Source organism: Aquarana catesbeiana, linkage group LG06 (genome assembly GCF_042186555.1).
Source record: "Aquarana catesbeiana isolate 2022-GZ linkage group LG06, ASM4218655v1, whole genome shotgun sequence".
Taxonomy (NCBI): Eukaryota; Metazoa; Chordata; class Amphibia; order Anura; family Ranidae; genus Aquarana; species Aquarana catesbeiana.
Genome location: NC_133329.1, coordinates 65,592,679 through 65,620,314, shown reverse-complemented (window position 1 = coordinate 65,620,314; position 27,636 = coordinate 65,592,679). Strand labels below are relative to the sequence as shown.

Here is a 27,636-nt window from a genome sequence, read left to right as displayed (position 1 = left end):
GTTTAAGACCTCTGGATAGAAGAATAATGTTCTCCAAGTAGCAGCACAACCGGAGAACTTGTTCTCTGAGTGCAGCTAACACTGCACTGAGAACCCTTGTGAACAGTCTCGGAGATCTACATAGGCCAAAAGGCAGACTGTTAAACTGGAAATACGTCTAGCCGACCACAAGCTTACCAATTATGAAAGAAAGATGTTTGGGATGTTAAGATAGTCATCGTGAAGATCCTAAAATAGCATTTTGCCATCTGTTCTGCACTGGTTTAATTGACTCCATTTTGAAGATCTCTAAGGGGATAAAAAAGTTTAATGTCTTCAGATCTACAACCGGACGCTAGCCACCATCCCTTGAAAACTACAAACAGGGTTGAATTGAAGCCTGTATATTCTTTTTGTGAATGGAATCAGGACAAAACCCCCCCTAGGTCTGATATGTATGTATTATAGCAGCCCATCTGCCTAGAAGAATGGAACCTGCTGTGAAGAGGAAAATTCCCTATCCCTTTGCTTTCCATCTTGCGGGAGCAGGACGGACTTCCTGTCACTCCTGGTATGGCTGTTAAGTTTCCTACCAAGACAGAGATTTCCTGTTATAAGGTATCTTACACCGAACTTGCCTGAGAAAACAAACGCAGACCTAAGTTTCAAACATTGTATCTGCTGTAGGGAGGAATTAAAGCGATGCTATCCAATCTCTAACGAGGATAAAACCTGTATAGACAAATAAAGGAGATTTACTCTCCAGACTTTGCCGTTCTGAAGAAAGGGTGAATATGACTTTACCTATACAATTGGCCTGCTTGACTTTTCTGAATACATAGTTCAATGGAGAGAAAACTGAAGCCAAAGAGTTCCGGTCCTTTCTCTGATGAAGAGGAGCTAGTACTGTCCACAGGCTGTCCACTCACCAGAGTAGCGGAACTAAGTGGGTTAACGCCACCTGCCGAGGTGCCAGGATGGTCTTCTAGTGACAGGCAACTAGGAGGGATCTGCCTGGCCGAGATAATTGAAATAAGTACAGCATAAAATCTCACGCCACCCTCTGCAATAATAATGATATTTGAGTATTACCTATCAACTGCAAACTCCTCCAGGCAGTCTTTATTCACCAGCCTATTGGGCATAGGTATTGCGCCACAGGCACTGCAGGACTTTTGCTGGGATGGTAGCGTTGCTCTAGGAAGAAGCGATAAGACATCATCCTTGGAACTTTTCCCTTGAATGGGAGCAGACTCTAGGGCTACGTTCCTCCAAAGAACGTCCGCCTTCCATGGCTCTTGAACTTAGAGAGCATGAGCATGCGCATGCGGGGCTGAAAAAAATTCAAGGCAATCCGCAAAGGGAGGCACTCTTTTCCTGAAACTTGCCAAATGATGGTCTCCCACCTTTGAATTTGAGGGTCTTTTGTATAAATGGTGACTGACTCATTGTTTGAGAACAAATAGGATGGCCAGCTGAAAAAAAAGAAGGATAACTGAAAAGGAAAATAGCATCAGAGAGCGAAAGGTTTAGAGATGAAAGAGAAAAATATACATTGGTAACAAATAAAAATGAAAAAGTGTTTCTTTTTTCTAACAATCCAGAGCCAGGCAAAGGAGACTCTGTCTGACCAAACCTCCAGGACCGTTTGAGCCCCTCTAATTATCCCTGGAGATGTATAGATCTATCCTGTGACTCTGACCCTCATTATTAACAAGAGGGCAGCTTTTCCCAAAAGAAAAATATTGCTCGGTGCTCCCACCAGCCAGTGTGCATGTGCAGACCGGCGCAGCCCGATGATGTCATCAAGAGCGCCTCCAGCACAGAGAAAACAGTCCAGCACAGGATAAAACAAGCAAAAGGGCAAACATAATCAAAAAATGGAGCCAAAGAAGGCACAGAAAAGGAAAAGATTAAAAAGGGGAAACATATAGGGAGACAGAAATGAAAAACAAAAGGGATAGGCAGCCCTGTGAGATACAAGGGAACCAAGGAGTGAAATGAATGAACTAGCTGCCCCCCCCCCCCCCAAGCCTCAGCCCACAGACACTTACTGGCAGATTTTGTTCCTAAAGAGGAGACACTGCAGGACCCCATCAAGAAGAAGGGGTTCCCAGGCTGTTTAGCGCAATTTAGCGGCCCTTCACACTGGGAGAGACTCAACCCAGCTGGATGCTACAAGAAGGCAGAGGTGAGGACATAGTACTGCTTACTCTTCACTGGTACATGGAGGTATGAGGGAAAAAAAAGAATGGGGCGGGGCCTAACTAGGCCTTTCATTTATGCTATTCACTGGTCCTGAGGAAGTGGAAGAGAGGAGGAGCCTATCACTAGTATGCTGCCATGGTGGTATCAGGAAAAGGAGAGGGCTGTGGTGTGCAAGGAGAGGACTTGGCTAGGGAACTAACACATTACAAGTATGGTAAGTTACTACAGGACAGCATTTAACCACTTCCGGACCGCCGCACGCCGATATACGTCCTAACTTTGAGGAGGAATATTGCTGTTATGGCAGCAGCTAGCTGCCATAACCCCGGTATCCTCTTCTTTGGCTGGCGGTCCGGTTTCCGATAATAGTGGTCTCTTCAGTGAATTCGCGGCAGGATCACTTTTATGAGCAGCGGGAGAGGGACCCCCCTTCCGCCGCGCTACGGTGCCCTCTGCCGCTTACTGGAGCTGTCGGTAGTGGCGGAGGTGATTGGATCCTTCTCGGTGTTAGGTATGGATGCGAGTGAGGAGGAAGATGGTCCCCACCCGTCTCCATACCATTGCAGGGCGGATGTGATGTTTTGAGCTCTTAGAGCCGGTTCACACGGGGGCGACTCGTCAGGCGACCTAGCCGCCGGACAAGTCGCCTCCCGTTCTGTACAATGGAACTGTTCTAATCGGAGCGACGCAAGTCGCTCCGACTTAGAAGAAAGGTTCCTGTACTACTTTGGGGGCGACTTGCATAGACTTCTATACAGAAGTCGTCTTGCAAGTCGCCCCGGCAGTCGTGTGCAGGTCGCCTCGGTGAGGCAACCTGCAAGTCGTGCCGCGTCTAGTGTGAACCGACACTTAAAGGGACATTTTTTTTTAATTCTTTTTTTTAAATGACAATTTTTTTTTTATTGCATTTTAGTATAAATTTGAGATCTGAGGTCTTTTTGACCCCAGAGCTCATATTTAAGAGGTGCTGTCATGCTTTTTTTCTATTACAAGGGATGTTTACATTTCTTGTAATAGGAATAAAAATGACACAATTTTTTTTTTTAAAGAACAGTGTAAAAATAAAAGGTAAAATAAATAAGAAATTTTTTTTTTTTAAATGTGCCCCATCCCACCGAGCTCGCGTTCAGAAGCGAACGCATACGTGAGTAGCGCCGCATATGAAAATGGTGTTCAAACCACACATGTGAGGTATCACCATGATCAGTAGAGCGAGAGCAATAATTCTAGCCCTAGACCTCCTCTGTAACTCAAAACATGCAACCTGTAGAATTTTTTAAACATCAACTATGGAAATTTTTAAGGGTAAACGTTTGTCGCCATTCCACAAGCGGGCGCAATTTTGAAGTGTGACATGTTGGGTATCAATTTACTCAGAATAACATTATCTTTCACAATATAAAAAAAAAATTGGGCTAACATTACTGTTGTCTTATTTTTTAATTAAAAACTTTTTATTTTTTCCAAAAAAAGTGCGCTTGTAAGACCGCTGTGCAAATACGGTGTGACAGAACGTATTGCAACGACCACCATTTTATTCTCTAGGGTGTTAGAAAAAAAATGTATAATGTTTGGGGGTTCTAAGTAATTTTCTAGCAAAAAAAAAAACGTGTTTTTAACTTGCAAACAACAAATCTCAAAAAGAGGCTCGGTCCTTAAGTGGTTTAATAATGATTTTTTTCTGTGCTTTTACCCCAATTGTTTGTTGGTGACAGGGCCTCTTTAGGGAACCACTGTAATGTGAGATCTGTGCAAATAATACAAACACTCACCCTTTACAATAAGACTTTCAGTTCTTCTCTCAATGGGTCTCTCCAGAGAGGGGTGATCCACCCTACAGATGTATTCTGCCCCCTGGTGGACACTCCGTGTGGAGACAATGGTCAGACTGGCTGTACAGCTGTATGTGTTATCATCTCCTCTCCTGGGGGTTATTATATTGTTAACCATATTATCAGTCTCCTCACATATCTCCTGATTCTTGTTTTTTCTCAGCCATGTCACAGTGATATCATCGGGGAAATACTCAGAGATATGACACTGAAGGGTGACCGGTGTGTCATGGAATATGTTGGGTGTCTGTATCTCTTCCACCACAGGGATCCATGGGTATTCTACAAAACAAAAAATGTCCATCATCATTAGGGTTCAGTTTTCATCTCCCACATCTCCAAGAAGTAGTATTGTATATACAAACCATGACAGCTCAGGAAGATGACCTGCAGCAAGCATCTGGTTTTGGTGGACCTCCCAACCCTGACCTAGACAAAGTCTTTATAAGTGATCTGCTGCTCTTTCTGTTTCTGAAATTTCAGCTTTTAGACATTTCAACTTTTGTTTATATAAAGGCATGTGTGACCACATATAGATCTAAGTGCCCATGAGAGCAACTATGATTCAAATGAATGTTAGTAGATGTGACCTAAATAGGATGTCATTTGGTGTGCTAAGACACTACAGTATGTATCATAAACAAGTACAATTTTTAAAATTGTTTTCCCCTTTTTTTCATCCTCTTTGAATCACCATGCTGCTGATCTTCTGCAGCCTCTTTGTACTGTCTATCATATGATTGTGTTGAGTAGGGAGCCATCTGTTGTTTATTTGCTGCAACTGCAGTCTATTACTGCAGTCTTCATTTCAGAAACACGAAACAGTATTTGTTAATAAAGTTTCACCCTCACATCTCTGCAGAAGCACATTGGTGAAGGTCCTTTCCCCTTTGATTTGCTTGTATGTTTTTTTATTGTTTGTTAAAACTATGAGGCTCCATGCACACTAGTGTTTTTTTAAGGTCCTAGAACCCCCTCATAATGGGCACAGCATGTGTACAGACCCGGGAACTCAGCACAGGGATGGTGGGAACCCCTCATAATGGGCACAGGGGGTGTACAGACCCGGGAACCCAGCCCGGGAATAATGGGAATAGTTAGGTCGGTTCAATAGTTTCGTTGAACTGCAGATCTACATTCTCTGGGGTGAAGATTCAAACACAATTCTTTCTGAAAATAGGAAGGTTTCTGTTTTGTTCATTTAGAGCCCTTTCACACTGGGGCGGTTTGCAGGCGCTATTGCGCTAATAATAGAGCCTGCAAACCGACCCGAAAGTGCCGCTGCTTGCATTCCAGTGTGAAAGCCCCGATGCGCTGGCAGGACGGTAACAGCATCTTCGGAGCGGTGAAGGAGCGGTGTGTATACCGCTCCTGCCCATTGAAATCAATGGGACGGCGCGGCTATACCGCTGGCAAAGCGCCTCTGCAGAGGCGCTTTGCAGTGTTATTTAACCCTTTCTCCCCGCTAGCGGCCGCATACCGACGGTAAAACGCCGCTAATAATAGTGGCGTTTTACCGCCGACGCCGCCCCCCGCCTCAGTGTGAAAGGGCTCTTACATTTTTGCCTGTTGTAGCATCTCCTTCCACTGTAATCAACCAGAAATAGATCCATGTGATCTCATATGACAGGAACAGTTTCTTAAGGTGCCCATTAGAGCTGCACGATTAATCGCGGATAAATCGTTATCGCGATTCTCCGCCTGCCGCGATCGCAACTCTGGATTTGTGCGATTCTGATCATCAAGCAATTTGAATGTTGTGAGCTGAAAAGCGCACCGATCGATGTTGTCCCCGGGATGTTTCCCTGCTTCGGAGTGGAGGGGAAGCCGTCGGAGCCAGCGTGCTGACGTCACTCAGCAAAGAAGAATGTGATTGGTCGGGTAAGTAGTGTTTCTTCTTCACAGAGATCTCGGGGAACAAGCATGACTGCACTGAGGAAATGTGAGCTGCTTTACTTCTTTTTTTTTTTTTAGAATCATCAATTGCTTAATCGTTCTCTCTTTCAATCAAGTCTCAATTCATCAATCTCTCAATTACCGTATATACTCGAGTATAAGTTGAATTTTTCAGCCCTTTTTTTTGGGCTGAAAATGCCCCCCTCGACTTATACTCGAGTCACCGCCATCTGTCTGCATGATCAGCGTGTCATGCAGGCAGACGGTGGCCGGCGTGTGATAGGTAATTCGTTCGGAAGCTATTCCAGCTTTCAAAAGCCGCGCCTCCTGCTCGTCTATGATAGGCTGAACAGCTGTCAGTGTACAGCCTATCACGGACATTCTCTCATCCTCGTCCGTGGTATGAGTATGAGAGAATGTCCGTGATAGGCTGACCGCTGACTGCTGAGTGTTCTGCCTATCACAGACGAGGAGGAGGCGCGGCTTTTGAACAGTGGAATGGCTGCCGAAGTGTATTATCACACGCTGAGATGGGGATCGCCACAGGGAGGATAGAGATCGCCACAGGGAGGCTGCACAGGACACAGGACACATGCACACAGGACACATACACATGTACAGGACACAGGACACATGCACACAGGACACATGCACAGGACACAGGGACACAGGACACATGTACAGGACACAGGGACACATACACATGTACAGGACACATGTACAGGACACATACACATGCACAGGACACATGTACAGGACACATGCACAGGACACATACACATGTACAGGACACATGTACAGAAAACATGCACAGGACACATACACATGTACAGGACACATGTACAGGACACATGTACAGAAAACATGCACAGGACACATACACATGTACAGGACACATGTACAGAAAACATGCACAGGACACATACACATGTACAGGACACATGCACAGGACACATACACATGCACAGGACACATGTACAGGACACATGCACAGGACACATACACATGTACAGGACACAGGACAAATGCACAGGATACAGGACACATGCACAGGATACAGGTAGGCTGCACAGGACACAGGGAGGCATGCAGCTGCAGATGTGCATTGTGGACCCTCTGCATTTCTCATCCTCGTCTTATACTCGGGTCAATAAGTTTTTCCCAGTTTTTTGTGGTAAATTAGGGGCCTCGACTTATACTCGGATCGACTTATACTCGAGTATATACAGTAATCAATCTCTCTGAATTAATCTCTCTCTCTCTCTCTCTCTAAATCACTCTCTCAATCAATCACTCTCAAATTGAGAGTGATTGATTGAGAGAGAGTGATAGAGAGAGAGAGAGAGAGAGAGAGATTAATTGAGAGATTGATTGAGAGATTGAGAGAGAGATTGATTGATTGAGAGTCTCAACCAATCAATCTCTCTCTCAATCAATCTCTCAATTAATTAATCTCTCAATTAATCAATCTCTCTGAATTAATCTCTCTCTCTCTCAATCAATCTCTCTCTCAATCAATCAATAAATCACTCTCAATCTCTCTTTCAATCAATTGCTCTGAATCAATCAATCACTCTCAATCTCTATCAGTTGCTCTCAATCAATCGCTCTCAATCAATCGCTCTCAATCAATCACTCTCAATCTCTATCAATCGCTCTCGATCAATCACTCTCTCAATCAATCGCTCTCAATCAATCTCTCAAAATCAATCTCAATCAATTGCTCTCTCTCAATCAATCTCTCTCTCTCAATCAATCTCTCTGAATCTATCTCTCTCTATCAATCAATCGCTTTCTCCTAAAAAAAATTACGTTGCGAGAATCGTGATCTTTTTATTCTAAGTAAAAAAATTGTGATTCTCATTTTGGCCAGAATCGTGCAGCTCTAGTGCCCATAGACATTAAAGAGAGATGTGGGAGAAGATCTTGGACATTTTGAACCCCCCTCTGTCTGATCACCTTTATTCCTTCCAAAAACTACACTGGAGGGACCGGCAGCATGTCTTCCCACATCCCTACCTTTCCATAGCCTCAAGATGATGGCTGCACAACATGAGTCTAGATTATAGTCTTGTCAGCTTGACTACATTGATTAAATAACCAAAGCGCCAAAGGAAACTAGATAATACTAAATATAAATGTGGTTATACCAGATCAAATAATTAGCAGCTGCAGTGAAAAAATTAGCTGCGTTTCAGCCTATCAAATGGGCCGTCATCAGGAAGTTGTGATGACTTCCTGATGACGGCCCATTAGATAGGCTGAAACGTGTCGAGGTTGATTCGCGTCATCGTGACATACTTCCGCCCCAACATCCGTTTCCGGAAAACGAACACTAACCGCGGCAGCGGTCTACCATTGCCTATGGGCAGATTTCCTGAATAACTTACCTGCTATTCACACCGGGTGCCAGGCTTTAGGCACCCTTACATGTGAGTTGACTATTCTTATATTTGGATTACATTTTTAAATGTTATTGCGCAATGAGGTTTCTTTGTCACATCTATCCACATGAGGAACATTTATCCCAGGCAACGCCAGTCTAAAGAAGATCTACAGGGGTTGCCCCACATGTGCATTTGACCATACTAGAGATAGTTGGTCCACTCTGAGGGGTGAGTTTACATCTATGTGGGGGCACCTTGTCTGAGCACTTATCAAGTACGGAATCCCACAGCTATCTTTGAGCACAAGCACTCAATTTGGGACTTGGAATTTGTATTGTTTAGGCCATTTGAGTTTGAGCACAAGCATTTTTTTGTGACTTTTTTGGGCCTACTAGTGATCATGTTATTCCTGCACATCCAGAATTGTCTATAGGCCTTTTTTCTTTTTTCCTACTTTCACCACAGAAGATGCTACTATTTGTATGGTATATGTAGCACACAGCTATGTCAGGATGGTAAAAAAAACACATAGGATTATTGTATGCTGCTCAATGCCAGCATCCCTTATGTACTTGTAGTGCCCTGGGGTTTAGTCAGGGAGCTCCACACCAAATCCCTTGTCAGGAGCAGCTACTGTATGTAGATAGTTGTTAGAGATCCATTGAATTCTCCCTAAGTTTTGCCTCGTTGTACTTTTCTCTTCTGCCACTAGGTGGCCAGGCACTTGGTGGCATTAGAGATGAGAAGAATATTTCAAGGTCAAGTTATGGGTATATGGGATATCTCAGCCAATGAGCAGGGGTTTTCTTGAATCCATTAGCCTGCTGGGAGAACCTATATATTAGGGTGGAGTCAGGTGATCGGTGTTCTGTGCCACCCGGACTGCCATCTGGGTGGACATGTGTTGTCTGCCCTGGGCTGCTAGGTCTGAGATTGGGCCTATCCCAGGGGCATCTGGCTGCCAGGCTGTGTGAGGGCCTATCCAGAAGTAAGAGGGCAGCGCAGGGTTGGGATTGCGGCTTGCAGTCCAACCAAAAGTGACGGTTCTGCCGACCGTAGAACCTGTCGTGGTCGGAGATAGGAGGGAAGCTGTCGCCACTAAGGGACTGACCACCTTATTACCAGGGACCACAGTGAGTAACTGAAGCAAGTACCGGAGAAGTATTCTCACCGAACGGGCACGGTGGAGAATCTGGAAACTTAAGGTGGTGATCAAGTCAGGGACCCAACCAGCAGAGGTGACGCTTGCAGAGCAGCCTTGTGTGTCAAGCAAAGGACCGAGCCAGTCAGCAGGGGTGAAGCTTGAAAGGTATCTGGTGTGCCAAGCTAAGGACCCAGCAGGGAAGAGTAGGTGACGCTTGAGGGAGATACCACAGAAAAAGCCTTGAGGTGCTCATGGGATTCAGAGTCAGTGAATCAGAGAGTCCAGTGAGAGACTAGGAGCTCAAGGGGCTGACGAGCTACAAGTGGACATTGTAGTGAAGCTGAGAGAACTGTTGAACTTTGTGTTAGGAACTGTTAGATACTGTTGCCATAGGAGACAGCAACCTACACGTGCAGAAGTGGCACCCTGCTGGGGCCTTTCCCTGTACGGCTGTCCTCCTATTGAAGTCTCAGAGTCTGCCAATTGAAATTGTAACTACTCAAGGGTGTCCTGGCCCTAACCCTCTTTTCCTTGCAAAATATAAAAAGGACTGTTAAAAGAAATAAAACCTCTTTTGCATCCAAGAAGTTTGTCGCGCCCAATCACTTTCACCATCTTTGCACCCACTATGCCTCAAAACCCACTACATATTGAAAGATGTCAGCTGTCTTTGGCCTTGAAGGTTCTCATCAGACCGGAAGAGGTTAGAGATTCTGCTACATACTGTATGGAAAGTTCCAAAAGATAAGTGTGATTATGACTTTTAAGGCACATAGAGAACACAGATTAACACACATCAAAATTATATTGCCAAATTAGAGGTGTGTCTAAAAAGTTTGGTGAATGGTCCAATATCTCAACAGAAGCATGGGCCAGAGGCGCGCACATGCACATGGCTATTCAGAGACACGTCGAGAAGTGCTACCCAGTGTGGAGTACACGTGACCATCAGGGTAAACCTGCTGCGGGCAGTAGAACATAGTCAGTGTGAGAGGTAGGGTCACAGTGCAAAGGAGCAATGAGTGAACATCAAGTTCTACTACAAATTGGGGAAACCGGTGATGAGACCCGTTAAATGTTGGTGCAAGTGTATGGGATGGAAGCCGTGAGCAGAAAATATGTTTATGACTGGTTGAAACACTTTTGCGATGGGAAGGAAATGACTGAGGATGAGCCATGTTCGAGTGTGACAAATGCTGGCACAAGATTGGTGACTGCCTCTATGATTGATGTCGGAAGAATTGGGCATTAGCAAGGATATGGTGTGCACCATCGTCCACAAAGATTTGGGTAAGTGGAAGATCTGTTCCCGGTATGTGCCACACAAGCTGACAGACAAACAGAAAGTAAAACGGATGGAAACCTCTGGAGATTTCATTACCATGTGTGACCAGGACCATTCTTTCTGTGAACCATCATCACAGGGGATGAAGCCTGGTGCTACCAGTTTGATCCGGAATCCAAGCAGAAATCTATGGTATGGTGTTCACCGTCTTCCCCACGACTCAAAAAGAGTCGCTTGCAAATATCCAAAGTCAAGACAATATTGATCGCCTTCAACAACTATGTCATCATCAAGAAGAGAAGAAAAGAATGATCGCACACTTAAATCCAAAAGATGATGTAGAAATGTCTTTATTGTCATGAGCCAGACAAAATTGCAATGATGATCAGTTGACGTGTTTCACACGAAAGGAACCGTGCTTGTTCACAACATGTCATCATCTATAAGGAATTCTTTCCTGCGGTTCTGCGATAGATTCCTAAAGAGGCCTTTTCTGACAGTTTCCAGAAGTTTTATGAACATTGCCAAAAGTGTGTGGTGAGGGATGGCGATTATTTTGAAGGCCAATAAAGGTAATTTGTTTTGTATTTTCTGTTTTGTTTGTTTTCTGATACCATTCACCAAACTTTTTAGGTACACCTCGTATAAAACTCATACGTTTATCACAAAATCTATAAAAAAAGATTTTGTGCAGATAAAAAATACATGGCTTACACAACAGATATATCATCACCCTTATCTAGACATAATTCCACTCAACTACTCCCAGTCCCACATAGTAATATAATCATATCAAATCTTGTTGTAGCAGATGAATAGATCCATGTGAGAACGGGGTGGATCCAGGGAAGGGGGGGCAACGGGTCAATTGACCCCCCCCCCCAAGAATATAGTGAGCAGGCTGTGCTGATGCTGACCCCCCATCAGACGTTGCTGCCACAGGACACAGGGCAGCGGTGCCAAAAGTGACAGGCTCTGTGAAGGGAGTGACACAGGCAGAGCTGCAGCTGTGGGGGATTTCCACCCCTCCTTCTCCTCCTTGAGCCGAGCATTCACCTGGCAATGCCCACTCCTATTGGCTACATTAAGGGCAAATGGCTGGGAAACTAACAACTAGAGGATTATGGGACATGTAGTCCCGGATACCAACAGGGCCAGGACGATTCCCTGAGAGTGTACTGCAGCCCCCAACATGCTGAGCGGGAGAGGGAAGAGGAGGAGGAGGGGAGAGAGGACCGTGAGAGAAGAGAAACTACAAGTCATGTTGAGGGAGCCAGAGAGAAAGTGCCAGTCATTCTATTATATATCCCCCAAGGTAAGAACTTACCTCCAGGTGGGGGGGGGGGTGAGGGGGGTGCGGGGATGCAGGCTTTCATAGAGGTACAGGAACTTTTCACTGGCTGCTCCCACCCTGTCCTCCCCTCCACCTGGCTGCTCCCACCCTGTCTTCCCCTCCACCTGGCTGCAACCACCCTTTCCTCCCCTCCACCTGGCTGCATCCACCCTGTTCTCCCCTCCTCCTGGCTGCTCCCACCCTTTCCTCCCCTTCACCTGGCTGCATCCACCCTGTCCTCCCTTCCACCTGACTGCTCCCACCCTGTCCCCCCTCCATGTGGCTGCTCTCACCCTTTCCTCCCCTCCACCAGGCTGCTCCCATCCAGTCCTCCCCTCCACCTGGCTGAATCCACCCTTTCCTCCCTTCCACCTGGCTGCATCCACCCTTTCCTCCCCTTCACCTGGCTGCATCCACCCTGTCCTCCCCTCCTCCTGGCTGCCCCTACCCTTTCCTCCCCTCCACTTGGCTGTTCCCACCTTTTCCTCCCTTCTACCTGGCTGCATGCACCCTGTTCTCCCCTCCTCCTGGCTGCATCCACCCTGTCCTCCCCCTCCAGCAGGCTGCATCCACCCTGTCCTCCCCCTCCACCTGGCTGCTCCCACCCTTTCCTCCCCACCACCCGGCTGCTTCCACCCTGTTCTTTCTTCCACCTGGCTGCATCCACCAATACTTTTTTAAGACACTGTGTGTGTGTGTGTGTGTGTGTGTGTGTGTGTATATATATATATATATATATATATATATATATATATAATTGCATTTTATGGTCGGCCCCCTACTTTTGTCCCTGTCCCCCCATGTGTCCCCCAAATATGAAAGCTGGAGATGTCACTGTCTCTCACCCCCCCCCCACATCACCGCATTTTTGCAAGACTGCCATTACTGTGCAGGCGTGGGCAGCAGAGAGATCATCTCTCACTGTCCGCCCTCACTCTGGGACAACATGGACACTGTCACTGTCCACTGTCAGTGACAATCTGCATCTGGTGACAAGTGACACACTCGGGGCTCCCACTGATTCTGCATTATGGTGAGTTGTTAAACAGCTTAATTTCATATTGCAATGAAATAATGCTCTTCAATCATCCTGACACCATATTAACCATGGTGTAGTGATGATTGAAGCGCCAACACCAGCCATTGCCCCGACAAATTGCCCGCACAAGTGTTGGCAGTGCCCCTCCCGAGATTAGACTCTGGATCTGCCCCTGTGTGAGATGATCCTAATAATGTCTAGAAAAGGGTGATGATATATCTGTTGTGTCAGCCGTGTATTTTTTATATGCACAAAACTTTTTTTTGTAATAAACGTTTGAGTTTTATATAAATTGGTGATTTCATGTTGATTTGCCCTTTCTATGTGCCTTGATATCCCAATCACACTTATCGTTTGGCTCTTCCCGTGTGAGGATGGCTCAGATTTGATCTGAATAGATTGTTTACTGATCAATATTACTGTCTATTGACTATACAGAAAGGCCCCTGTTTTGCACCACCTGTGCTTTTTTTATAGATTCTAGCTCAATGATCAAATATTTGTTGGTAACAACCTCATGTAACTCACCTGAGTCTCTGATAGATAGATCCTTATATCCCGGGGTGTCCAGAGATTCATGTTCCCAGGTCACTCGTACTCTGAATTCTGGATCCTTCAGGAGCTCCTCAGGAATTGTGACCTCACTGTACACATTATAGGTCCCATCAGGAATATCTGTGAATGTCTCTGTGGATGATAAGGCTTCTTGTGGCTTCCCTATTCCCCGTGTCCATCTGATTGTGATATCTCGGGGGTAATAATTCTCCAGAGTGACCAAATATTTCAGCACTCCTGAGACAATTAAACTTCTTGATATCGGCTGTACAAGCTGAGGCTTAGCTGAAATGATACGACAAACATGATGAGTAAAATATTTTTGACATGAAGAATGTAAGTATCTTTACCTTTATAGTCTGTTATAAGACTAAATCACATAAAGGTCTATTTATAAAAAAATAACTGTATGAATGTCTCAACCATTTGCACAGTGATGGTGAATAATCCTTGTAATTGGGGTGACCTGGGTAGAGGGATGGACACAACAGTTGAAGATATTAATTGATATATAAATACAGTTAACCGGAAAAAAGCTAAATGTGTAATATAGAGAATGAATGTGAGCATTTGTACCAACTCTATATTGATAATACATGTTATACACCTTTTTGTATTACTGTGAAAATGAATTAAAATGTATTTATAAAAAAATAATAATCCTTGTAATTTGCCTAATAGTTTTTTTTTCCATATAATTGTCATCTCCATCTACAGGCCATAATGCAGTATTTTTCTTAACCCCTTCCCGCCGACCGTACGCACATCTGCGTACTCGGCTTTCCGGGGTTATACCGGGATGATGTCCGCAGCTGCAGGCATCATCCCGGTACCGTTGTTTCGAGCCGGCGATCGGCTACCTGTATATAACAACTGATGCGGCTAAAAGCCGCTTGGCTGTTATACCGGAGGAGCGGGAGGGGACATCCCCCCCTCCCGCCGCCTCCAGCCGCTCTTACCAGGCCTCCCGTGCGATCGGGAAGCCCGGTGCCCAATCGGCCGCCTTTGGCGGCTGGGGGCGGGCTGTTACGAGGCTGTGGGCGGCTTCATTCCAGCCTTCTCAATGTAAACGCGGAAGCGACGTCATGACATCACTTCCAGTTTACTCGGCTGCCAATGGCGCCAGTTTTAAAAAAATATACAGTGTTCAGAATCGCCGTTTTCGGCGATCTGAATACTGTGAAGAGCAAAGGAGGGATCGGGGGTCTTTTAGACCCCACGATCCCTCCATAAAGAGTACCTGTCACCACCTATTACTGTCACAAGGGATGTTTACATTCCTTGTGACAGCAATAAAATAAAAAATAAAAAATGTTTTTTTAAACACAATTTACAAGTATAAAAAAAAAAAAAATAAATAAAATTTTTTTTTTTTTTTTTTTTTCAAATAACAGTTTTTATTATTGTTTCATTCTTGGTTGCAATACAGAATAAAGGAGCATGGAAAACTGTAAATATTATTCAACATATCTTATCCACAATCAAACATATACTTATGATAAAGGGATTTTGAGATCATATTAAGTTTCAAAGATATCTCATTGTTTAACTGCTAGCTATTCCTTTTGTGAGTAAAGAATGTTAATTCAATTACATTAATGTAAAATAATGCTTATGAAAATTCAAATCTATAATAACTGCGTTGTAGAGAAACAAATAGATTGGAAGGAAGAGGGAAAGAGAGAGAGAGGGTGGAAAGTATAAGGTAAGCCATCTAAGTAGGGTTGGTACCTGGTCATGGTGGGTCCTCCCGGAGATGCCACAGCTCCCACACCTCATTGTGTGCCTCCAGCCTGTCCTGCAATCTAGCCGTCATTCTCTCCATCAGTTCAACGTCTTTAATTCTGGAGTACAGATCTTCAGAAGAGGGTGGGGCACAGCGTTTCCAGTTTAGGGCTACTAGACATCTGGCCGCTGTGAGTATATGCCTTACTAGTTTTTTATATGGTGTGCGGAGTTTAAGTGGTGATAGGCCTAGTAAAAAGAATTTTGGAGAAGCTTGGACCTGCAGTTCCAAAAGGTGGGACAATAGATGCTGGACTTTGTCCCAAAAGGGGGCAATCAGTGGGCACTCCCAGTAGATATGTATGAGGGTACCCCTTGCTCCCTGACAGCGCCAACACCGGTCTGAGGTAGCAGGGAAAATTGCATGGAGTACATCTGGGGTCATATACCAGAAGAACAAGATTTTGTATGCATTTTCCTTATAAAGGGTGCACATTGAACTTTTTGCTGTTTGATTCCAGATCACCTGCCATTGTGCTAGAGGTAGTTCTTCTTTGAGGATTTTCTCCCATCTCAGCATGTATGAGTGTTTTCCCTGCTCCTCTAGGGAGATGGCGTTTAGGATCTTATAAATTCCCGAAATGACCCCTTTCTGTGCATTCCCCTCTAGTATTATAGATTCAAAGGGGGACGGTGGAGAGAACTGCAGGGTCGGGGTTATAGTCAATGCGTAGTGCCTAATTTGTAAATATCCGTAGAATGCTTGTTTTGGTAGGTCGTATTTTGTTTGTAATTCTGAAAAAGATAGTAATTTACGAGTTCTAGGTTCCACTATACTTCCAAAATGAAATAAGTTTCTAGAGGACCAAGGGTAAGACATCTGGTGTGTGAGGCTATCTGGCACTTTGGGATTGCAGATAAAGGAGGTCAGTGGTGATCTCTCTGAGGACAATTTGTGAGGTCGGGCCAGTGCACGCCAAGTTCGTCGTAACAATGACATGGGGCCCAGCATCCGCCCGGGGGGCACCTCCGCCTCCGCACTCCATAGAAGGTTGTTCGGGTGTATTGGAGCTAACCAAAGCTTTTCGATTTCAGTCCATTTATTAAATGATTTTTGAGTGAACCATGAGGCTATCGCTCTTAATTGCGCAGCCTGGTAGTATTTAATAATGTCGGGGAAAGCTAGTCCTCCCTCCCTGCGCGACGCCAGCATTACCGTCCTCGGTATTCTATGCCTTTTATAGTTCCAGACAAATTGGAGTAGTTCCGACTGGAGCTTTTTTAAGTGTTTAAGTGGTATGGGGACAGGAAGGGTTTGGAAAAGATACAGGAGCTTTGGGAGGATAGTCATCTTAATAGAGGCTATACGGCCCAAAAGGGAGATATGATGCTTTTTCCACTGTGTCAGTAATGTTCTGACAGAGTGGAAGAGGGGAGGAAAGTTTTCTTGGTATAGGGTGGCATATGTGGGGGTGATATAGGTCCCTAGGTACCTCAGAGCTGTCGTTTTCCAGTTGTAATGGAAGTTGGCTTTTAAGAGTGCAAGTTCAGCTTCAGGGATATGTATAGGCAGGGCCTCCGATTTTAATGCATTAATTTTATAGCCTGAGAGAGCTCTGAAATTGTCTAGTTCCCTATGTAGAACCGGGAGGGTGAGATGAGGATGGGTTAGTGTAAGAATAATGTCATCGGCAAATAGAGAGATTTTGAATTCCCTATCCCTGACCATTATCCCCCGTATATCCGGATTGTTCCGGATCGAGGCGGCCAAAGGTTCCACGCACAGTGCAAATAGTAGGGGCGACAGTGGACACCCCTGTCTGGTGCCGTTCGTGACCGAGAAGGGTGTGGAGAGTGCAAAGGGGGTTCTGACCTGTGAGGTGGGGTTGGAGTAAAGGTGCCTGATCGCTCGCATAAAAGGTCCGCGAAAGCCCATGTGGGTCAGTGTGGCGAACAGGAAGGGCCACCCCAATCGATCAAATGCCTTTTCGGCGTCAAGGCTTAGCAGCATAGCGGCGGATCCCTCCCTGTCCGCCACCTCCACCAGATCAATCACCCTTCTGGTGTTATCACTTGCTTGTCGTAGTGGGACAAACCCCACCTGATCCTTGTGGACCAGCGACGGAAGGATCATATTTAGGCGATTGGATAAAAGTTTGGTGAAAATTTTCAGATCTGAGTTCAGGAGTGCAATGGGTCTGTAATTGGCGCAGAGGGACGGGTCTTTGTCTGGTTTGGGAATTAGGGTGATGAAGGATCGCTGCATGTCTACTGGGACGGGGGTGTCATGGAGGAAGGTGTTATACAGCTTGCACATATAGGGAAGTAGCTGAGGGAGAAATGCCTTATAATATTCATAAGGAAAGCCATCTGGGCCAGGGGCTTTATGGTTTGGTAAGTTTTTGACAGTCAGTTCTATTTCCTCTTCTGTTATCTGTGCATTAAGCGATAGGAGGTCAGATGTGTGGAGATGCGGGATTCCACTACGCTCTAAATATTGTCGCATCTTTTGAGTCAGGTCTGGAGAGGGAGGGTTACTGGGTATGTCGGGACTGTTGTATAGGTCTTTGTAAAATTCTGCAAAAGTTCGGGCGATGTCCACTGGGTGGGATAACATCTGGCCCCCCTTGTTTTTAATCTGATTCGGGGATAGCATGTGGGTACGTTCACGGAGTTTGTTGGCTAGGAGAGAGTGGGCCTTGTTACCTTTGTCGTAAAACATTTGTTTTAATCTGGTCAAGGCCTTCTCTACCTGACCTAAGGCTAGGTCTCTAAGAGTCATACGAAGGTTAGTTATTTTTTTGAGTAAAGGTATTGTGGGGTTTGTCTGGAGCTTGTGTTCTAATACTCTAAGTTCTTTTTCCGCTTTCACTTTTGCAGTTAGGGCGTCTTTTTTTAGCGCTGTGGAGAGCGTTATACATTTGCCTCGGAGGACTGCCTTATGGGCTTCCCACAGCGTGGTAGTGGAGACCTCCTGGTTATTATTCTCTTTGAAATATAGTCGTAGAGTGGAATTTAATTCCGTCAGGGAGGGCGCATGCTGGAGGAGGAAGGTGTTGAGCTTCCAATTATACGGCCTACGGAAGGTAGTGCCAAGGTCTATGGTGAGTAAGATAGGGGCATGGTCAGACCATGAGATCGGGAGAATTTGAGCCGTGTGGGTGAGCTGTAGAGTGTAGTTATTAACAAAAAAGTAGTCTATCCTGGAGTGGGTGCGATGAGGGGCTGAATAGAACGTGTATTGTTGATCGCCTGGACGGAGAGCCCTCCACGCATCAAAGAGCGCATATCGTCTGGAGATTTGTCTGAATAGTCTCGAGTCTCTGAGTACTCTGGGTGAGGTTGTTTGGGGGCCCACCGTCTGGCGATCTGTGTGGGATGAGTGGGTAAGATTGAAGTCGCCTCCTATTACCAGAACCTTAGGTGTTGTTTTAAAGAGGCGGGTATACACCTTGGACAGAAAACTGTGCTGTTTGACATTCGGGGCATACAAGGTGCATAGGGTGATGTCCTGTGACTGCCATTGTCCCTGTAAAATTATGAAGTGGCCATGTGGGTCGCAATGCTGGGTCACGCAAGTGAAGGGGGCCCCCCTCTTAATAAGTATGGCTACTCCTGCCCTTTTATGGGTGCCCGAAGCCATATAGATCTGAGAGTAGTGTCTGGAGGCGAATGCGAAGGAGCCCCCCTTATCATAATGGGTCTCCTGGACCATAATAATATCGGCCCCTGATTGCCTGAATTCCCTCAGTGCCAGATGTCTTTTTTTATTGGAGTTTAATCCATGTACGTTTAATGAGAGTATCTTAGCCATGGTAGTGTGTGGGGATGTGTGAGTAGGTGCTCACCTGGTGTTGATGCATCTGCAGTCCAGACTGGGGCTTGGGGCAGGCACTCTCCGGGAGGAGACCAGGACCCTGCACGGTGGTTGCTGGGTAGGTTAGGTGATGGCTGGGGAGAAAAGGAAGGAGAATAGGTAGAGGGAGAGAGAAAAACACTGTTAGTGAGTAAGGAACATAGAGAACATACATTCCTAATAATCCTATAGAGGCCAACGGGCCGAGGTCTGGACGGATTCCCCTGAACCCCCCCACCCCAAGAAGGAGGAGTGGGAAGGGGCACCTGGGAGCCCGTAGCCAGCCAAAAACAATTCTTCTACAGCACATAGTCTACGACCCTGCACTGATATCTATCTAACTATCAGGGGGGGGGAGTGGTAGTGAACTGGGTTTATACCAATCTCTCCGGAGCTCATCTGAGTTTAGCCCTAGATGGTAAAGTGGATTTCAGCATGGGGGGGCAATCTTGGGGGGGTCCTAAGCTGAAGTTGCTTAAAACAAACTAAAGTAAACTGCAGTCTAACTGGGGGTATATATTAAGCCTAGAAGCTTAGGTTCTGCAGATATAAAGAGTCACAGTGGTTGCATCTCAGCGGTTCTTTTGCTTGGTGGGCTTGCGTTGCGGGTCAGAGTCCCGGGACCGGTTGGAGGGAGGCACTTTCTGCCAGACTGTAGGCGGTGGTGGCGGAGTTGCTACAATGTCCCAGTCCGGTAGTTTTGGTGCCGGGATTTCAAGAATGTTACAAAAGGTGCGCAGATCTTCTGGATACCTCATTACCGCGGATTTGCCCTGGTGTTTTGCCGTGAGGCTGAAGGGGAAACCCCAGCGATAGGTGATGTTCTCTTTCTGCAGTAACTGTAATAGCGGCTGGAGAAGTCTGCGTTTTTGCAGGGTGATCCAGGAGAGGTCTGGGTACAGTTGTATCTGAACATCATCAAAAGTCACTCTACGAGCCAGGCGGGCCCGTTTCATGATTTCTTCCTTGATGGGGTAGGAGCTGACTCTACAAATGATATCTCTCGGTTTAGCGGTGGCGCCTTTAGGGCGAAGCGCTCTGTGAGCTCTGTCCAATTCAATGTGTTTGTTAGGTGGCTCCCCGATTAAATTATTAAAGACAGATTGTAGGATTGTTTGGAGGTCCTCGGGTCCCTCCGCTTCCGGGATACCTCTCACTCGTATGTTGTTGCGACGTCCTCGATTGTCCAGGTCTTCCACATGTCTTTGCATATCTCTCAACATTTCTCTGTGGTCAGCTCCCTGGAGTTGTGTCCTATGGACCGCCAGTTTGGTTTCTTGTATCTCTTCTTCAGCCATTTCCATCCTGTCTGCCAGGTGTTTGAGCCCCGTTTGGAGTACTTGGATTTCTGTGCGGCAGGTGGATTTCACATCTTCAATGAGTTGTCTGAAATCTTCCTTTGTGGGGATGGCTTGTAGGTATGCTTGCCACTGAGGGTGTAAAGGTGGATCCCCTGTGGTACCATAACATTGATTGGGTGGCGGTCTGCCAGGTGGAGTGGCGTTGGAGTATGTGATTCCCTCTTCTCTGTTTGATTGCGTTCCGGTTGCTGGGGAGTCCCATGGGTCTGACCAGGTTTCGGCCTGTCGCTGGTGGGGGGGGCTAGCCCCTGTTGGGAGTAAGGTCAGGGCTCCTGCCTTCTGTGCATATGAAGGCATGGAGGAAGGGTGGTGTCTGGATGTGCTAGAGTCTCTGGAGCGAGATAACCTCTGCGCTTTAGGTGGAGGGGATGTGACCGTGATGTTCCAGGGACTGTCCTGTGTTCCCTGAGGGAGCTGATGCGCTCTGGCAGAGGGGCCTGCAGGCCTAGGCAGTGGTGGATAGTCCTGGGAGAGGTCTGAGGAGGGTGGGGATGCGGGGTCTTGGCTCTGGATCTGGGGGTCAGAAGTCGCTCGCAGCAGCCTCGGGAATGCTGCGGAGCACTGCGTGTATGGCGGGGCGGAGATAGGGAGCGTGGCTGATGGCGGCCCGTGTGTTTGTGCCGTCTGGACGCCGGCATGTGGAGAAGGACTCACCGCTGTGATGTGAGGGATGCTCTCCTGGGAGGTCGCCTTCTCCAGTGGAGGGTCCCCCGCATGTTGTAGTCGGTCCGGGGCGGGCTGTGGAGCCTGAGAGGAGCTCCGGTGGTGAGGCGCGGAAGTGACCGGCGCCATATTGGCCTCCTCGTTCCGAGATGCATCCGGCTGGGTGAAGTAGGAGCGGAGGTCTGTGGAGGCACCCGGAGGGGGATTCGGTGATCCCCTGTATTTGGAGGAGCGGGTGGTCCGTGATTTGCCCATAAAATTGCGGTTAATCGCCCCCAAGATTGCCTTTCTCGCTGCGGGCTCAGAGAGCAGGGAGATCAGGCTTCCATCTTGCTCGGCTTCCGGTCACGCCCCAAAATTTTTTTTTTTTTAAAGCGCCCCTGTCCCCGTGAGCTTGCGCAGCGAAGAAAATGCATACGGAAGTCGTGCCCGCATATGTAAACAGTGTTCAAATCACACATGTGAGGTATCCCTGCAATCGTCAGAGTGAGAGCAATAATTCTAGCACTAGACCTCTTCTGTAACTCAAACCTGGTAACCGTAGAAAAAATTTAAAGCGTTGCCTATGGAAATTCATAGGTACCGTAGTTTGTCGCCATTCCACGAGTGCGTGCAATTATAAAGGGTGACATGTTTGGTATCTATTTACTCGGCGTAATATCATCTTTCACATTATACAAAAAAATTGGGGTAACTTTACTGTTTGGATTTTTTAAAATGCATGAAAGTGTCCCTTTTCCAAAAATTTGCGTTTAAAACACCGCTGCACAAATACCGTGTGATAATAAATATTGCAACAATCGCCATTTTATTCTCTAGATTCTCTGCTAAAAAATATATATATAATGTTTGGGAACTCTAAGTAATTTTCTAGCAAAAAATACGGATTTTAACTTGTAAACACCAAATTTCAAAAATAGGCTTAGTCATGAAAGGGTTAAATACCTCAGTAAAGGAAAATACTGTATTATGACCACTAGATGGAGCTTACGATCATAAGAAATGAACCTATTAGTTAAATTACAATGATTACTTGTGGCGGCTGTGGGCATTCTATTTTTTACACATAGACCCCATGGTAAAAGATAGTTTCACTAAAATTTGTAAATGAATTGCCAGATATAGTCTGGTGTAAAGCAGTCTTAATGTCCTCTATAGCCTATGGAAAATCGCTCTATATGTACTAGAGGTCGACCGATATGGGTTTTTCTCTGGCCGATGCCGATATTTAGAAATCGCGGTGGCCGATGGCCGATATGTGATGCCGATTTTTTTGGGCCGATAGATTAGGCCGATTTTTTTTTTTTTTTTCTTTTCTTTTTTCCCTTCATCTCATAAAATCTGACAGTTAGACCCCTTTCACACTGGGGTGTTTTTCACGCACTCTTGGGCTAAAAAGAGCGCCTGTAAAGTGCCTGTAAAACGGCTCCCCTGCAGTCTCAGTGTGATATCCTGAGTGCTTTCACACTGAGGCGATGCGCTGGCAGGATGTAAAAAAAAGTCCTGCAAACGGCATCTTTGGAGCGGTGTATACCGCTGCTCCACCACTCCTGCCCATTGAAATGAATGCGCACCACTGCCGAAGCGCCTGCAAAGCGTTTTGGCAGCGGCGCTTCAGGGGCGCATTTAACCCCTTCCTCGGCCGCTAGCTGGGTTATAAGCGCCCCGCTAGCAGCCGAATAGCGCCTCTAAAATGACGGTAAAGCGCCGCTAAAACTAGCAGCGTTTTACCATAAACGCATGCCTGCTCCAGTGTGTAAGCAGCCTTAAGTAATACAGAATTTTTTTTTCATTTAAACATTAAACAAAACAAACCTCCAATCAGTTCACTTGTATGTATAATTTAGAAAAAAAAAAAAAAAAAAACTATCTTAAATAATAAATACACAAAAACAGGTAATCAAAACTTTTGGATGAAAAAAAATGGGCTAACTTTACTGCTTAGGTTTTTTTTTTTTAATTCATTACTGTATTTTTTTTTTTTTTTAAATTGCGTTTGAAAGACCGCTGCGCAAATACCGTGTGACATAAAATATTGCAACAATCACCATTTTATTCCCTAGGGTCTCTGCTAAAAAAATATATATAATGTTTGGGGGTTCTAGGTGATTTTCTAGCAGAAAATACAGGATTTTTACCTGTAAGCAACAAGTGTCAGAAAAGATTTAGTCTTTAAATGGTTAAACTGAAAACTTCTCCTCGGAGTTCAGTCTATTGATAAAAAGAACCTGAAAGATACAAATATATCTTCTTATCAGACTTGGCAGGCTGCCCAGAGGAGGAGAGAATCCTCTCCACAGATAAGGTCAGGAAACTTGCATTAACTTCTATTACAGAAGTCATTTGCAAGTCATGGCTGAAGTTATAATCGGCCTTTTTTATCAGCACAATTGGCTGATGCCGATTAAGTAAAAAACGCCAAATATCGGCCGATATATCGGTCGACCTCTAATATGTACTGTATATGAGAAAATTCTGTGGAATTCCTGGCCAACACACCGACCCAATTCTTCAGCAGGAATGGGAAGTCTATTGACTGGGTGGGATTCTTTGATATGATAAACTATTGTTAGATGATGACTTGAACTCAAGGAATAGTTCCATGGCTGGAAGCTGCAGGCAATAGCTCAACTACCGGGAAAGCAAAGAATTCTCTACAGCCTTTCCAGCTAAGAACACAAGGGTGGCAGCATAGGCGTGTGCAAGGGGTGTGCCAGGTGTGCCTGGGCACACCCTAATCCTGTGGTTGGCAAACCGTCAATGGCAAGCAGGTGACAGGTAAAACACAATCCTTCCTTGCCGACCCTCAAACTGGACAGGAAAAGTGGTGGGGGTGGAATTTAGTGGAACCGATCTGTATTTTCCTCCTGCAGCAGCTAAAAGTAGGCTTCTCCTCCTCTCCCTCTCGTCGACATTCAGCTGCCACAGGAGGAAAATACAGGGGAATCGTTACCAATATATGCCACCCCCGCCCACCCCTCCTGTCCCTGTTATGCTTCTTTCTGTTGTCCGGGTCCCCCTGTGTGCTCCCTGGCTCCCCCTTCCTCCCATTGTTTCAGGATGGAGAGTGGGGAAGAGGCCGGTAAATATGTCAAACGCATATGTGTTGGAGCTTTGGGGTGAACACCCTAATGAAATAGGCTGCGCACACCTATGGGTGGCAGTGTGACACATATTCCCCTGGGTTCAGACTGATGTGAACACAGACATCGCATGTGATACGCACCTGCACTGCGGGGCCGATCACATGTGATGTCTGTGCAATGCGAGTTCAGCCATACAGTTGTATACAGTTGTATGGCTGAACTCGCATTGGATTCGCACAGAAAAGGTGCAGGGACTTTTTTTCCCGACACTGGAATCGGATCACGTGGGTGTTGTCACCCATACAATCTGATTCCTGTCCGAATCCAGAGTTCGCACTGCGATTTGTGAACCGATCTGGGGGTGTCATTACCAGTGTTAATTTTGGCAGAAAATTTCGATTTAGATTTAGTCTTATGCCCCGTACACACGGTCGGATTTTCCGACGGAAAATGTGTGATAGGACCTTGTTGTCGGAAATTCCGATCGTGTGTAGGCTCCATCACACATTTTCCATCAGAATTTCCGACACACAAAGTTTGAGAGCAGGCTATAAAATTTTTACGACAACAAAATCCGTTGTCGGAAATTCCGATCGTGTATACACAAATCCGACACACAAAGTGCCACGCATGCTCAGAATAAATTAAGAAACGAAAGCTATTGGCTACTGCCCCGTTTATAGTCCCGACGTACGTGTTTTATGTCACCGCGTTTAAAACGATTGGATTTTACGACAACTTTGTGTGACCGTGTGTATGCAAGACAAGTTTGAGCCAACATCCGTCGGAAAAAATCCATGGATTTTGTTGTCGGAATGTCCGAACAAAGTCCGACCGTGTGTACGGGGCATAAGTCTTAGGACTAAAATGGCATTTTAGTTTTAGTCTCATTTTAGTCTTCTGCAATTGTTTTAGTTTTAGTCGTATTTAGTCGACTAAATCTCCAGTACATTTTAGTCGACTAAAATCATTTTAGTCGACTAAAACTGATTTTAGTTATCTAAACTCTAATGGGTGTAGTTAAATTCTGATGCATTATTTAAAGTGGGGTTCCACCCAAAAAAAACAAAAATACCTGAAAAATTCTAAAAAAAAAATTTGGATATTTTTTTTTTTTTGTTGCTAGGTGGTCCCTCGTAGTCTGCCTATCCCTCTGCCTGGGCTGGTGACATCACTTCCCCCCAGGCACAGAAAGGGCTCGGCTCTGCTCCCTCCTATCAATCATCTGGGACCCATTACAGGTCCCAGGTGATTGAGCGGCCAATCACGGCCCGCGCCGCATCGCTGGACCCTGGGACAGGTAAGTGTCCAATCAAAAGTCAGCAGCTGCAGTATTTGTAGCTGCTGACTTTTTTTTTTTAATGGACCCCCTGGGTGGAACTCCTCTTTAAGCATTTCTCTACAATTTCCAAACTCATTATATACTGCTGGAGTGAAAAATCAAATATGTTATTTATTGTATAGAGTTATGAACATGCACTACAGACCAGTGTTAATTTTAACGTCAAATTTTAATTTAGTCTTATGCCCTGTACACACGGTCGGATTTTCCGACGGAGAAAGTGCTTTCGGATTGTGTTGTCGGAAATTTCGACCGTGTGTGGGCTCCATCTCACTTTTTCCGTTGGAATTTCCGACACACAAAGTTTGAGAGCAGGCTATAAAATTTTCCGACGACAAAATCCGATCGGTTAAATTCCAATCATGTGCAGACAAATCCGACGCACAAAGTGGCACGCATGCTTAGAATAAATTAAGAGACGAAAGTTATTGGCTACTGCCCAGATTATAGTCGCAACGTACGTGTTTTATGTCACCGCGTTCAGAACAATCGGATTTTCCGACAGCTTTGTGTGACCGTGTGTAGGCAAGACAAGTTTGAGCCAACATCCGTCAGAAAAAATACGAAGAATTTTGTTGTCGGAATGTGCGACCGTGTGTACAGGGCATATGTCTTTTGACTAAAATGGCATTTTAGTTTTAGTCCCATTTTAGCCTTCTGACTAAAATGGCATTTTAGTTTTAGTCATATTTTAGTCATCTCAATTGTTTTAATTTTAGTCGTATTTTAGTCGCCTAAAATGGTATTAAGTTAGTCGACTAAAATGTTTTAGTCGGTTTTAGTCGACGAAATTAACACTGGTCATTACCTTGTATTGACACCCGCAGCAGTTTGCAGAGGGGAGTGTGAACTGCCTGCAGAAGAGATGCGATGCGGGAACCGGTGCTGGAATCGCACTGGTTCCCACATCGCTACAGTGTGAACCTAAATCTGTTCATGGAAACTTTTTCTGGATTTCCATTTTAAAGAAAGTCAGATAAAAAAAATCCCATATAAAAATACCATGTTAAGTTATTTTGTTTTGCGTCACATGACCCTATTAAAAACAACAGGGTATGATCTGTGAATATTGGTGATTGGATGGTATTTGTCCTGTTTTACCATGATCACACCATTAGTACACAACAGGTAACAATATCCATCTATGTAATAATAGACACTCCTCACCATAAACATCTCTGCAGTGAAATGTTTTCTCTTTCTTCTTGTTCCCACAGCTATATCTACAGATGAAGGTCACATCTTTGTGATTGGTCACACTGGGTCTGAACTTCAGTAAAGATGTGAAGTTTGGTCCCTCTCTGCATGATATGACCCCATACTGTGTGTCCATCAGTCTCTCCTCTTCCTCCTTATCTCCTCCATGGGACTCTGGGATCTCACAGACTTGTCCTCTTCTCTTCTCCAGCCAAGTCACACTCGTGTTCTCTGGGCAGTTGATGGCTTTACAGTATAGAGATGTTTCTTCTCCAGTAATCAGCTTGGTAGGACCTTTAATGTCCAGTACTGTGAAAACTCCTATATTTGCAAATTCATTGATAAAGAATGCACTCAGTTATTTGTTCCTTTACATGAAAATATCAGCTTTTATGTTTTCAAACTATACAAACGTTCCCAAATTTACACATTATAACTTAAATATTGATAACTAAGCAAGCCTGCAAGGACACCAGTGGCTGTAAACCCTCACATATACCTAGTGAAGTGACTGGCCTCAGGTAATACACAGAGATGAAACAAATCCTCCTACATAAGTTTTACCCGTTTATCTACAGCTGTCTTTCTCCTAAATCCATTCAAAGTGCAGAATTTACACAGGATCTCTCAGTTCTGAAAAGCAGGGGACAGAGAGCTAAAGTTACATCAGTGAGGGGAGCTCTGAGAGCTGATTGGTGGGAAGGGACACACCCTCCTTCACACAGGGACACATCTGAGGCTGTCAATC

The 27,636-nt window shown here is 45.4% G+C and overlaps 1 gene segment (V, D, J or C); it reads right to left on the bottom strand.

Moving 5' to 3' along the window:
- LOC141148574 (Ig heavy chain C region, secreted form-like) overlaps positions 1-27,636 on the bottom strand; it is a 366,575-nt gene that overhangs the window by 86,930 nt on the left and 252,009 nt on the right. The window contains 3 exon segments of the C gene segment in view: positions 3,960-4,301; positions 13,632-13,943; positions 26,859-27,209. Of these exon segments, the coding sequence occupies positions 3,960-4,301; positions 13,632-13,943; positions 26,859-27,209 (1,005 nt within the window).